The sequence below is a fragment of the Ailuropoda melanoleuca genome, chromosome 12, assembly GCF_002007445.2.
Source record: "Ailuropoda melanoleuca isolate Jingjing chromosome 12, ASM200744v2, whole genome shotgun sequence".
NCBI classification, from domain to species: domain Eukaryota; kingdom Metazoa; phylum Chordata; class Mammalia; order Carnivora; family Ursidae; genus Ailuropoda; species Ailuropoda melanoleuca.
The window spans coordinates 34,266,438-34,280,351 of record NC_048229.1 but is presented as its reverse complement, the minus strand read 5'-3'; the positions used below and the strand labels follow the sequence as shown (position 1 = coordinate 34,280,351).

General features: G+C 44.0%; 1 protein-coding gene across 2 annotated transcripts in view; it reads right to left on the bottom strand.

Moving 5' to 3' along the window:
• Positions 1–11,601, bottom strand: part of ZNF235 (zinc finger protein 235) — a 28,435-nt gene extending 16,834 nt beyond the window's left edge. Inside the window, exons 1-4 of one of the 2 annotated variants that reach the window (XM_034672731.1) lie at positions 11,584–11,601; positions 10,069–10,131; positions 7,165–7,291; positions 6,149–6,244 (exon numbers count right to left, since the gene is read on the bottom strand). In XM_034672731.1, coding sequence (XP_034528622.1) covers positions 6,149–6,244; positions 7,165–7,291; positions 10,069–10,083 — 238 coding nt within the window. In that variant the 5' untranslated portion in view covers positions 10,084–10,131; positions 11,584–11,601. Of the gene's footprint in view, positions 1–6,148; positions 6,245–7,164; positions 7,292–10,068; positions 11,563–11,583 lie in introns of those variants that run through there. The other variant, XM_034672730.1, reaches the window with a different exon arrangement.
• Positions 11,602–13,914: the final 2,313 nt, after the last annotated feature.

Sequence of the window (13,914 nt, the reverse complement as noted above, 5' to 3'; positions counted from 1 at the left end):
TAGAAACAGAAGGAAAATTACCAAACTCATTCTATGAGGCCAGTATAACCTTGATCCCCAAACCAGGATAAGACCCCATCAAAGAGAAGAATTACAGACCGATATCCCTGATGAATACGGACGCCAAAATCCTCAACAAGATTCTAGCTAGTAGGATCCAACAGTACATTAAAAGGATTATCCATCACGACCAAGTGGGATTCATCCCTGGGATGCAAGGATGGTTCAACATTAGCAAATCGATCAGTGTGAGAGATCATATCAACAAGAGTCAAGAACCATATGATCCTCTCAATTGATGCAGAAAAAGCATTTGACAAAATACAGCATCCTTTCCTGATTAAAACCCTTCCGAGTGTAGGAATAGAGGATACATTCCTCAAGTTCATAAAAACCATCTATGAAAAGCCTATAGAGAATATCATTCTCAATGGGGAAAAGCTGGAAGTCTTTCCCTTAAGATCAGGAACACGACAAGGATGCCCACTCTCGCCACTATTATTCAACATAGTACTAGAAGTCCTTGCAACAGCAATCAGACAACAAAAAGGAATAAAAGGTATTCAAATAGGCAAAGAAGAAGTCAAACTGCTTCTCTTCACAGATGACATGACACTCTATATGGAAAACCCAAAAGACTCCACCCCCAAATTACTAGAACGTGTAGAGCAATTCAGTAATGTGGCAGGATACAAAATCAATGCTCAGAAATCAGCTGCATTTCTATACACGAACAATGAGACTGAAGAAATAGAAATTAGGGAATCCATCCCATTTACAATAGCACCAAAAATCACATGCTATCTCGGAATTAACCAGAGAGGTAAAGGATCTATATATTCTAGAAACTACAGATCACTCTTGAAAGACATTGAAGAAGACACAAAAAGATGGAAAAACGTTCCATGCTCATGGATTGGAAGAATTAACATAGTTAAAATGTCTATGCTACCCAGAGCAATCTACACTTTCAATGCCATCCCAATCAAAATACCAATGACATTTTTCAAAGAGCTCGAACAAACAGCCCTTAAATTTGTGTGGAACCAGAAAAGGCCCCGAATCGCCAAGGAATTGTTGAAAAGGAAAAACAAAGCTGGGAGCATCACGTTGCAAGATTTCAAGCTGTACTACAAAGCTGTGATCACAAAGACAGCATGATACTGGCACAAAAACAGACACATAGACCTATGGAACAGAACAGAGACTCCAGAAATCGACCCTCGGCTCTATGGGCAACTAATATTTGACAAAGTGGGGAAAAAACATTCAGTGGAAAAAGACAGTCTCTTCAATAAATGGTGCTGGGAAAATTGGACAGCTACATGCAAAAGAATGAAACTTGACCACTCTATCACACCATACACAAAGATAAACTCCAAATGGATGAAAGACCTCAATGTGAGACAGAAATCCATCAAAATCCTAGAGGAGAACATAGGCAGCAACCTTTACAACATCGGCCACAGCACCTTCTTTCATGACACATCTCCAAAGGCAAGAGAAACAAAAGAAAAAATGAACTTTTGGGACTTCATCAAGATAAAAAGCTTCTGCACAGCAAAGGAAACAGTCATCAAAACAAAGAGGCAACCCACGGAATGGGAGAAGATATTTGCAAATGACACTACAGATAAAAGACTGGTATCCCTGATCTATAAAGAACTTCTCAAACTCAATACACGAACAACAAATAATCGAATCAAAAAATGGGCAGAAGATATGAACAGACACTTTTCCAATGAAGACATATAAACGGCTAACAGCACATGAAAAAATGTTCAAAATCATTAGCCATCAGGGAAATTCAATTCAAAACCACATTTAGATACCACCTTATGCCAGTCAGAATGGCAAAAATGGACAAGGCAGGAACAACAAATGTTGGACAGGATGTGGAGAAAGGGGATGCAAGTTGGTACAGCCACTTTGGAAAACAGTGTGGAGGTCCCTCAAAAAGTTAAAAATAGAGCTACCCTATGACCCAGCAATTGCACTACTGGGTATTTACCCCAAAGATACAGACGTAGTGAAGAGAAGGGCCATATGCACCCGTGTTCATAGCAGCATTGTCCACAATAGCTAAATTGTAGAAGGAGCCGAGATGCCCTTCAACAGACGAATGGATTAAGAAAATGTGGNAAGATGTCATTCAAAGGACAAATGGATAAAGAAAATGTGGTCCATATATACCATGGAATATTACTCAGCCATCAGAAAAAACAATTACCCAACATTTGCAGCAACATGGACGGGACTGGAGGAGATTATGCTAAGTGAAATAAGTCAAGCAGAGAAAGACAATTATCATTTATAGAACGTAAGAAATAGCAGGGAGACTGGTAGAAGAAGGAAGGAAAAATGAAGGGGGGTAAACAGAAGGGGGAATGAACCATGAGAAACTGTTCCACTCATTTATAGAACATAAGAAATAGCAGGGAGATTGGTAGGAGAAGGAAGGAAAAATGAAGGGGGGTAAACAGAAGGGGGAATGAACCATGAGAGACTGTGGACTCGGGGAAACAAACTGAGGGCTTTGGGGTGGGGGGGGGATTGGGATAGGCCGGTGATGGGCATTAAGGAGGGCACNTAGGGAGGGCACGTATTGCATGGTGCACTGGGTGTTATACACAAACAATGAATCATGGAACATTACATCAAAAACTAAGGATATACTGTATGGTGACTAAGATAATAAAAAATTAGGGGGCGCCTGGGTGGCACAGCGGTTAAGCGNGTAGGGGCGCCTGAGTGGCACAGCAGTTAAGCGTCTGCCTTCGGCTCAGGGCGTGATCCCGGCATTATGGGATCAAGCCCCACATCAGGCTCTACTATGAGCCTGCTTCTTCCTCTCCCACTCCCCCTGCTTGTGTTCCCTCTCTCGCTGGCTGTCTCTATCTCTGTCGAATAAATAAATAAAATCTTTAAAAAAAAAAAAAGATAATAAAAAATTATTATAAAAAGAAAAAGATGTGGTCTATATATATAATGGAATATTACTCAGCCATCAGAAAAAAAGATTATCCAACATTTGCAGCAACATGGACGGGACGGGAGGAGATTATGCTAAGTGAAATAAGTCAAGCAGAGAAAGACAATTCTCATACGGTTTCACTCATTTATGGAACATAAGAAGTAGCAGGGAGACTGGTAGGAGAAGGAAAGGAAGAATGAAGGGGGGTGTAAATAGAAGGGGGAATAAACCACGGGAGACTGTGGACCCTGGGAAACAAACTGAGGGCTTCTGAGGGGAGGGGGGTGGGGGATTGGGATAGGCTGGTGATGGGTATTAAGGAGGACACGTACTGCATGGAGCACTGGGTGTTATACACAAACAATGAATCATGGAACACTACATCAAAAACTAATGATGTACTGTATGGTGACTAACATAACGTAATAAAAAATTTTAAGAAGAATCAGATGCATTTCTATGTATAAACAATGAACAATCTAAAAGTAAATTAAGAAAAAAATCCCATATACAATAGTACCAAAAAGAATAAAATACTTGGGAATTAACTTAACCAAGGAGGTGAAAGATGTGTACACTGGAAACTACAAAACATTGATAAATTAAAAACATAAAAAAATGGAATGACAGCCCATGTTCATGGATTAGAAGGTTTAATATTGTTAAGATATCAGCGCTACCCAAAAGGATCTACAGATTCAATGCAATCTCTATCAAAATTCCAATAATAGAGAAACAGAAAAACCCTTCCTAAAATTCAGATGGAATCTCAAGGGAGCCCAAGTAGCCAAAACAACATGTATAAAAAGAAAAAAGTTGGAGGCAGTCACTTTCTGATTTCTAAACTTACTATAACACTGCAGTAGTCAAAACAGTGGGGTACTAAAGACACAGACTAGGGGAATCGTCTAGAGAGCTCAGAACTAAACCATCACACGCAAACGGTTTTTGACAAGAGTGCCAAGACCATTCATTGGGAAAAGGACAGTCTTTTCAAAAAATGATGCTAGAAAACTTGGCTATCCACATGCAAAAGAATGAAGTCAGACCCTTCCTTACTCCATATTCAAAAATTACTTCAAAATGCATCAAGGATCTAAACGTAAGAGCTAAAACTATAAAACTAGGAGAAAACATAGGGCAAAAGCTTCATGACATTGGACTTGACAACGATTTCTTGGATATGACCCCAAAGGCACATGGAATAAAAGACACATTTGAAAAATTCATGAAAATTAAAAACTCTTATGAATCAAAACACACTATCGATAGAGTAAGAAGGCCACGAATGAGAAAACACTTGCAAATCAATATACGGTAACAGATTAGTATTCAGAATACAGAAACCTCCTAAAACTCTCAGAAAACAAACAACCTGACTCAAAAATGGACGAAAGACTTACCCACACATTTCCCCAAAGAAGATACACGAATGGCTAACAAGCACATGAAAAGATGTTCAGAATCACTAATTATTAGAGAAATGCACATCAAAACAACATACCACTTCATATCCATTAGGTTGGTTATTATTAAGAAAAACAAAAACCCACAGGAAACAACAAGTATTGGTGAGGATGAGAACTGGAACCCTGTGTATCGTGGGTGGGAACATAAAATGCGTGGCTATTGTAAAAAACAGTATGGCGGCTCCTCAAAAATTAAAAATAGAATTACCATACGAGGGGCACCTCAGTGGCTCAGTCAGTTAAGCATCTGCCTTCGGCTCAGCTCATGATCCCAGGGTCCTGGGATTGAGCCCCACATCGGGCTCCCTGCTCAGCGGGAAGTCTGCTTCTCCTTCTCCCTCTGCTCCTCCCCCTCTCCCCTTACCCCCGCTTGTGCACAATCTCTCTCTCTCAAATAAATAAAATTTTTTAAAAATTACCATATGATCCAGCATTTCTATTCTAGGTACGTATACAAAAAATGGAAAGCAGGGATCTGAACAGATTATTTGTCCACCCATGTTCACAGCAGCATTATTCACGATAACCAAATGGTACAAACAATCCACGTGTCCATCAACGGATGAAGAAAATGTGATATGTACATACAGTGAAATATTATTCAGTCATTAAACGGAAGGAAATTCTGACACACAACACGATCAACCTTGAAGACATTATGCTACAAGACATAAACCAGACACGAACGGCAAATATTGCATGACTCCACTTATGTGAGGTACTTGGATGAGTCAAATCCATAGACACAGAAGGGAGAGCTGCGGTTACTGGGAACTGGGGTACGGGAAGGATAGGGAGTCACTGTCTGATGTGTCGAGTTCAGTCTGGGATGATAGGAACGTTCTGGAGATGGGCAGCGTCTAAGGTTGTGCACCAACGTGAATGTACTTAATGCCCGTGGGCTGTACACTTGGAGACGGTCACAATAAATCCTATGTTATGTATATTTTACCACAATTTAAAAATCATATGCTAGTAAGTCTAGTGGCATAGTGCTTAGACACCGTTAAGGCCAGTTAAGGACATGGAGAGTGACAGGAGATGGCATTTTAAGCGGTGGTCAGAGAAGGCCTTGGAAGAAAGGACTTTCTTCTCACGGGCATGAGTGAATAAGAAAGCCAGAGCGATTAGATGTGTATGGGCTGGCAGCATTCCAGCCAGAGAAGAGAATGGAAAACGTCCTGATGTAGAGAATATTTGTGCTGTCTGAGGACAAGTGAGGCTGGCAGACAAAGAGGAGGGGCGGGGAGAGATGACTGGAGAAAAACGTAGAATGAATGTTTAAGCGGGGGCAATGAGCACATGCCATAAGGCCTTCCAGGCCCCTTGAACACTTTGGCTTTTGTTTTGTTCTGTTTTAAGAGAGAGAGTGCAGGTAGGGGCAGAGGGAGAGAGAGAATCTCGAGCAGACTCCGCATGGAGCATGGAGCCTGACGCAGGGCTTGATCTCATGACCCTGAGATTACGACCTGAGCCCAAACCGAGAGCTGGATGCTTAAACGACGGAGCCACCCTGGCACCACGAACACTTTCGGTCTTACTCTGAGTGAAGGGAGAAGCCTGTGGAGGGTTCTCAAACAAAGGTGTGACATGATATGATTAATGTTTTCCACAGGTCTCTCTGGCTACTGCATGAAGATTTTCTAGAACAGAGGCAGAACACTGGGGCCGTCACCTACAACGACCCCAGCTGCACAGTTCTTACCCGAGGGCCTACCTCTTTCACTGTGGATCTCCTTCACGCAAAGCTTTTCTTCTCTCTCCAACTGGGATATCACATCTGGTTTGGAGGATGAATGCCCTATGAAAAGATAAGATAAAAGTGAAAAACATTAAGGGCAAATGTACTGAAAAATTTTGGTTCCAATCCCATAATGTAATAAGGCTCTGCCCCTCCCCAAAGCAGTCACCTTCCTCTCACCACCCACAGTAAGAAATACACTTGGTATCATTAGAAATATATCACTACCACACAAAGTCTTGAAATAAATGATCAGATGAACTGTTTCTTATTCTTTTTTTAAAGAGGGGTGGGGGGAGGGGCAGAGGGAGAGAGAGCACCTCAAGCAGACTCCACGCCAAGTGCAGAGCCCCACACGGGGCTCCACCTCACAGCCCTGAGATCAGGACCTGAGCCGAAATCAAGAGTCGGACGCTTACCCGACTGAGCCCCCCCCAGCTGCCCCTCAAATGAACGGTTTCTAACCAACGTCTGTTTTTGTCACATCCTTCCCGTCTGATGCCCCTCACTGGACACAGTTTGCTGTTATGGCTGCCCTGTGCCCCGACGTGCACCAACCTCAGGAGCTCTGGTACTGTCACTCGGCTCTGTGAGTATTCTGGAACTGCTGATGCAATTTACTAAACTAGCTCCCTGACCCCCCAACGGATCACGATCTACACAGTGAAAAAAGATCTGTGAAATATGGAGCCAGGTGAAGACAAGCTTCACTGTTCGTTTATAGTTCATGTACACGCGGCAACGTCTGCCTTGGAGCAAAGACTAGAAACGTCTCCGTGCTCCCAAGGGACTGGACAACTCTGGTCTCTGAGGAGTCCTGCAGCCTTGAACTAGTGGGCGGAGGCCAGGGGTGCCACTAGACACCCTACTATCCACAGGACAGTCCTCGCAACAGAGAATCATCTGCCTCAAATGTCAACAGTGCCGAGGTGAGGAAACCCTGCTAGAGGGGATGAGTTACAGAAAGATACTGTGCTCACCCACAGAGACCAGGTTCCTGAAGTTCTCCAGCATCACGTCTCGGTACAGCTTCCTCTGGGTGGAGTCCAGCAGCCCCAGCTCCTCCTCACTGAAGACCACCGCCACGTCCTTGAACGTCACCGCCTCCTACAACACCAAGCACACGCAACCTCAATCTCGCACCCAGTGGGAAGTTGTTCCAGGTTTGGAGGGGTCTGAGCAACTCTTCTTAGTAGTAGTTTCTCCCCTTNGGGGGGGGGGGGGGGGGGGGGGGGGGGGGCGGGGTGGAGGAGGGAGGAGAAGGAAAGAGAAGAAAAAGAAAAACACCGGTGCACGTGCGATATGGTGCTCTTTATACAGTTAAGTCTCTAGAACTGTCATGGTCAAATCGTGGCATACACACGTTTCACAATTTGACAGACAGTGCCCAAATTTTATAAGAAATGTTGAGTTAATTTACCCCAACAGTATTTAATAGTGCCCATCTCCTCCTCTCACTGGGCAGCACCACTATTTTGTCCACGCGTGCCCATCTATCAGGCCTTCGGCACCCCTCCCGGGCAGGCGCGTGGTTCACTCCCCTCGATCTCGGGAACATGCCCTATCTGCCAACCGCAGCAGCGTTCCATGTCGAGGTTAAGAGCCTATGTGCCGGACACTACACGTGTCTAAGGCTCTGTCCATTACTGGATTTGGGACCCTGGTCAAGTCACCTAACTTCTCAATACTTCAATGTCTGCATCTGTGTAATAATAGTGCCACATCATAAGGTACTTGAAGGAATCAAATGAGAATGCATAAAGGACTTAGGACAGCATCCGACGCCCAGTAAGTACTCAACAAACATCAGCCATCACTATTATTGCCACCATCATTGTTCCTGGTTGCATAGTATTCCATAAAAGTGGCGATCTAGAATATATTTAATGCTTCCAAGTAATTAAACACTATTTTTTAAATTATTCCTAATGCTGCAGAAAACATTTTTATAGCGATCTCAGCCAACTGTCTTGTTATTTCCCTAGGATAAGTTCCAAGAAGTGGCAATTGCACTGTTAAAAATATGCACCTTTATTTTGCTAATATAATGACAATTGTCCCAATTAACTATTCCTTTAAGAGATTAGAAGTATCCCTGATTCTCTATCTTCCGGCCAAAACTGGACATTATCTTTGTTTTTTTTTTAAGATTTTATTTATTTATTCGACAGAGAGAGAGAGAGCCAGTGAGAGAGGGAACACAAGCAGGGGGAGTGGGAGAGGAAGAAACAGGCTCACAGCGGAGGAGCCTGATGTGGCTCGATCCCACAACGCCAGGATCACGCCCTGAGCCGAAGGCAGACGCTTAACCGCTGTGCCACCCAGGTGCCCCAGACATTATCTTATTTTTAAAATCTTAGGTAATTTGGTGATAAAAACTTTTTTAAAAATTTCCACTTCTTTAATTTTTAAAAAAGATTTTATTTCTTTCAATGCAGCATGTCAAGGGTTTTTGGTTTTTTGTTTTTGTATATTACCTGTTCCTTTCCTTGTTCATAATCCTACTGGAGTATCTTATATATCAGTAAAATTCCGACTGAGAATATTGAGCCTTTTCCCAGTATGTATAAATTTCCACCCTCACCCCTACCTGCCTGCCCCAACTCCTGTTTCCTATATGTCTCACAACTTTTTCTGTCTGGAAATAAAAATTACCTTCACTCTAGCTACAGTTCTGAGCATCTATACACTAAACAACTAGTTGATACACGTGATGAAGGAGAGACAGCCACTAAGAAAAGGACTTAGATGAGGATGATATTATTTTTGGAGTCCTCCGTCTACCAGACAGGCCAGCACACATGCACACTAGCCTCAGGTCCCCAAATAGAGAAGTCTCTTTTCTTCTGGATCTTTCCATTTACTGTGATTGAACACCTGAAACTCCCGGCTTAGACAACAGGAACTAGTGGATTTCAGTAGGTACCTGAAGATTCACAGACCTGTTTCTTCATGTTAAAATGCAGATAAGACCATCTATACCCTCACACAGCTGTTCCCCACAGTAAACGCCTGGCAAATCCCTAATACCAAGGATTTTTAAAACTAAGTATGTACTTCTTTAAAACATATGAATAAAATAAACCTCTAACTATAATATGCACATGGTTTAACTTAGAATAAAAATTTAAAAAAAGAGCTAGATTCTTTTTTTTTTTATTATTTAAAATTATTTATTTATTAAGTAAGCCCTAGCGACCAACGTGGTGCTTGAACTCAGGATCCTGAGATCAAGAGTCACATGCTCTACGGACTGAGCCAGCCAGGCACGCTCCAAATCCAGCTCTTCTTGTTTGAGAACAACTAAACTTATTTTCTCAGTCTGAGGTGGACTTATCACAAAATGTGAGGCACCACCTGTGAGAAAACCATGGCGTCCCTGGAACTTTAAAGAGGGAAAAAAAAAAAAAAAAGACAAACCTCAGAGTCTCTGTACAGGAAGAAAGGTTATATGTTAGCAAACTGTTATTGCAAACACCTTTCAAATGGTAAAATCCACATATAAATAGAGAATGGGGTAAAGCAGGAGGTAAATTATGGAAAATGATGTGATCATTTAAATTGTAGGTAATACAAAATTTTATTTAAAAACCCAAAATGGTACTTAAACTATGATTACAAATCTAGACATGTTAACGCAAAGGAGAAAGAATGTGGGACAATTAAAACTGATTTGTAAACATGTTTGTAATGTGGGAGTTGTTTTTTTTAATATATATTAATTTTCACACTATTATTTGGAAATAAAAAGCAAGAGCCTACTATACAACAACGACTCATATGTCTTGGGTGCCCTTTTCCCCTTCCCAAGCAGGGGGAAAATGCATCCAATCTTTATGAAATGAGATGTCATTTTAACGAACAGAAAAGCAAACCCAACTTACCTGGAACTTGGTCATTTTTCTCCTTTTCCTTCTGGGGAGAGGCAGAGCTCTGGGAAGGCAAAACTGTGGAGGCAAAAGTCATAATAAGAGAGCGGCTAGTCCGTGTGCTGCTTTCTCCAGACAGAACTTAAAACGGGAGCTTGATTCCAGCTTCCCCTGGACCCACCCCCTCTCAGTCAGCTGCCTTCGTTCATGAACAGTCCCTAACCTAAGTGCTTCTGGTAGCTTCCAGAGCATTCCTGAGCCTGGGTAGGAGAGAAAATGAGAGACATACAGGCAATATAACTTAATATAACTTAAAGGGGCCCAAGTGCCTGGGTTCAAATTCTGCATTTCTACTTATTGCTTTCTACTTCCTAGCAGTGTAAACCCTGAGCGAGTTCTTACTGCGCCTCAATCCAGCCACCTGTAAATAGGAATCATAATAAGGCCAGTATTCCCTATTTCCTGCAGTGTCAGACAAGCAGATGCTATTATGCTTCATAAAACTTCCTTTCCAGACGTGCTGTCCAGAAAATGAATGTTTTAAGAAACCCAGAATTCAGAGCTGAATTCAGAGCTCTGGGCCGTGAGTTACGTTACCCTAGGAAAGTCTGTTTCTGGCTGGTCGTCCCACACACAATTTGTTCTGCAGCTAATGATAAACTGCCTTGATTTCCCCCCAATTACACCACTTTAATAGGTGTAATTACTATAGCATGTTAAGCTGGAAGAGCCTCAACGAAGTTTCTTCTCCCGTACGCACCGAGGCAAGCAATGACTAATAAAAACCGCAGACTATGAAACCCTGTTGCATTTAAATTAACGACACGCAGCTGTTACTCGTGAGCAGTTAAGGACTCGCTACGCCGCAGGCACTCTGCGAAGCCGTGATCACGACTGTTTCTCTGGGATAAACCACAGAGAACTTTCCCCAGGGTCCGGCTGAAGATAACTCTCCTTCCTAAACAAGTGTCTCGGAAGAGTCCAGGAATCCAGGACCCGCCCGGCAGCAGAGATCCGTGAAGGGCCAGCGGAGCTGCAGCTGGGGCTCCGAGCCCACGCCGGGCTCTCAGGGGCTTCCCAACAACCGGGGGCCCGCGTATGATGGCAGAATTCACGGTCCCATCCAATACTGCACTAGGCACTGGTTTTTAGCTTTCATATCGAATCTCATGTAATTCTCAGAACACCACTGGGAAGGCACTAACGCTCTTTAGCCAGGAGAAAACCGAAGCAAACAGATGCTAAGTCACTCGCCCAATGTTTCACCGCGAGGCGGACGCAGAGCCGGCTGGCAGGTCCGGGACCCGGGCTGGGGGCGCGGAGAGCGCGGGAGACCTTCAAACTCCGCTCGCCACTCGCGCCCACCCCGACGCGAAGGCTCCGCCGAGCAGCGGCACTCTGTCGCCGCTGCCTCCGTCCCCGCCCTCCGCCGCGGCTCCCCTTCCCCAGCAGCGAGGGCCGGCTGGCTGCTGGCCCCACGCCGAGGCCGAGAAGGCTCGGAGGGACCGCAGGGACGTGCGGTTAACTCACCTCAGTACCAGCAATCCCGGCCCCGACCTCGCCTTCCTGGAGCGGAAGTGCCTCCGCGCCTCCGATTATGCCCAGCTCCTGGACTACACTTCCCAGAATGCCCAAGGGGAAGCGCCTCAGGTTTCGCACACCTGCTGGACTACATTTCCCAGAATGCAGCTCGCGGGACCGTGCTTCCCACCAGCTGGCTCTTGTTTTGGACTCAGGTGGGTTCAGTTTGAGTCATTCCTCTGGCGGTGTAATTGTCAGATTTCTTTTTGTTTTATACATTTCTTAAAGCTCATAAGAAAGTAATTGCGAACTAAAAAAATTCGGTCGTATAAGAGAGAAAAACGAAGCTTGCACTGTGAAGTTAACCAAAATTTTTAGCGGGAGCAAGGGGTAGGCTAAATATGGGAAAGGTAAAAGCGACTTAGGCTAAACCGCCTAAAGCCGAACTTAGGGAACACTGGATCTCAAATCTGCATCCAATGTTGACTCCTCCAATAACACAGTACAACTGCCGATAATAAACAGAGTTTATTGCTAATTGTGGTGAGGGAGAACACCACCGCCACAGACACTGCACCTCGATGGGCCCACGAAGTGAAGGTTGGAATTCACTGAGAATTGCAAGTTTGGTTTCAACGTGACAGACTTGACTAGGTTTGCGTAAGGATCATGGTACTACAATCCAGGATTGGGGGGCACAGCAAAGGTTTGTAGGTGCCAACTGTCGTTGCTTTCTTTCCAAGAGATTGGAGTTGATAGAGGATTGAAGAGTTGATGGAACTTGTGGAAGTTCTTGTGATGAATAGTCAAGCAATTTGCTTGGACAGGAATCTCCTGGAATAGTAAAGGAGTGCTAATGACAACTGAACAGTTATGTTAATGTAGACAGTAAATTGTGCGAAGAGAGGGAGGTAGATAGGAAGGGTCCAAGCTGTCTTCAGTGTCCAAGCTGTCCATGCTGTGTGTCTTGTGGGAAGGGAACAGAGGTAGAGGAATATGTTAGACTCCTCTGCCTCCTTTATTCCACAAGGCACCTAAGCGCTTAAGGGCTCCTGACATTGTTTTGTGGCATGAGCTACTTATTCTGATGAGGGAACGCAAGGCAAGCTGAGGACAAAGCAGAAGCTGACACCCTGCAACCCCCTCCCCCTGGGATGTATGTGACATTCCTCAGGCACTCCTGGCTGCCCTAAAGGACAAAGAAACAGTTAACCTATAGAGACTACAATCCTGCAAGACTTGAGTCTCCCTCAGTTTGCAAATGTCTTAGCAGTTTACAAGAACAAAGCATTTCTACCACTAACCTGGTTTCCAGAAGGAAATGTAAATAGAACTAAATGTCTTATAACCTGCAGACCATAGACAGATACTTCTAGGAATCCAGGAAGTTCCCAACTATCTTTAATGTTAATCCCTTGCTAGAGGGAAGAACAAGTTAACTCGACAATGGCAAGGCCTCTTGTGAATCTTCTTTAACATGTGAAAATCCTCTTGAAACCTCCCTTTTTCCTTACCTCCCCCAACCCCATAGTATATAATCAGTCACCCCTCACAACCCAGGGCAGCAGTTCTTTCTGCCCACGAGTCCTGTCCCCGTGCTTTAATAAACCACCATTTTTTAAAAAGATTTTATTTATTTATTCGACAGAGATAGAGACAGCCAGCGAGAGAGGGAACACAAGCAGGGGGAGTGGGAGAGGAAGAAGCAGGCTCATAGCGGAGAAGCCCGATGCGGGGCTCGATCCCAGGACTCTGGGATCACGCCCTGAGCCGAAGGCAGATGCTTAACCGCTGTGCCACCCAGGCGCCCCTAATAAACCACCATTTTGCACCAAAGACATCTCAAGAATTCTTTCTTGGTCGTCGCTCCAGACTCCACCCCACTGAACCTCACCTGTATCCCAAAACCTCATCAATTCCAATAAGGTGAGAATTTACAAAAAGTTGATACAAACATTGATTATGGTCCAAAGAGAAATATCTTGAATTTCATTGACAAAAATGAGTTGTGTTAAAAAAAAAAATCCAAGTACATTTGAAGGTCTAATTGGCTTTGTTTAATGATTCATGAATTGAGCTGCATCCCTTCTAGTAAACGGAAGGGAGCTCCCAGGAGCTGCACAAATGGTCCATACAAGGAGGCTATTAGCAGGGGGGGGAGGGGGGAAGAAGAAGAAGGAAGGATTATTTCAGGCCAGGTTACCATGTCTTAGGCAAGGCAGGCAGTCTTATCAGGCAAATTACCTCACTAGTGCTGACCAGGGAATTCCAGGCTGATGGGCTTAAAATTCCACTCCTGGGAAATAAGTCTTAGTTTACGGGGGGGGGGGGGGGGGGGGG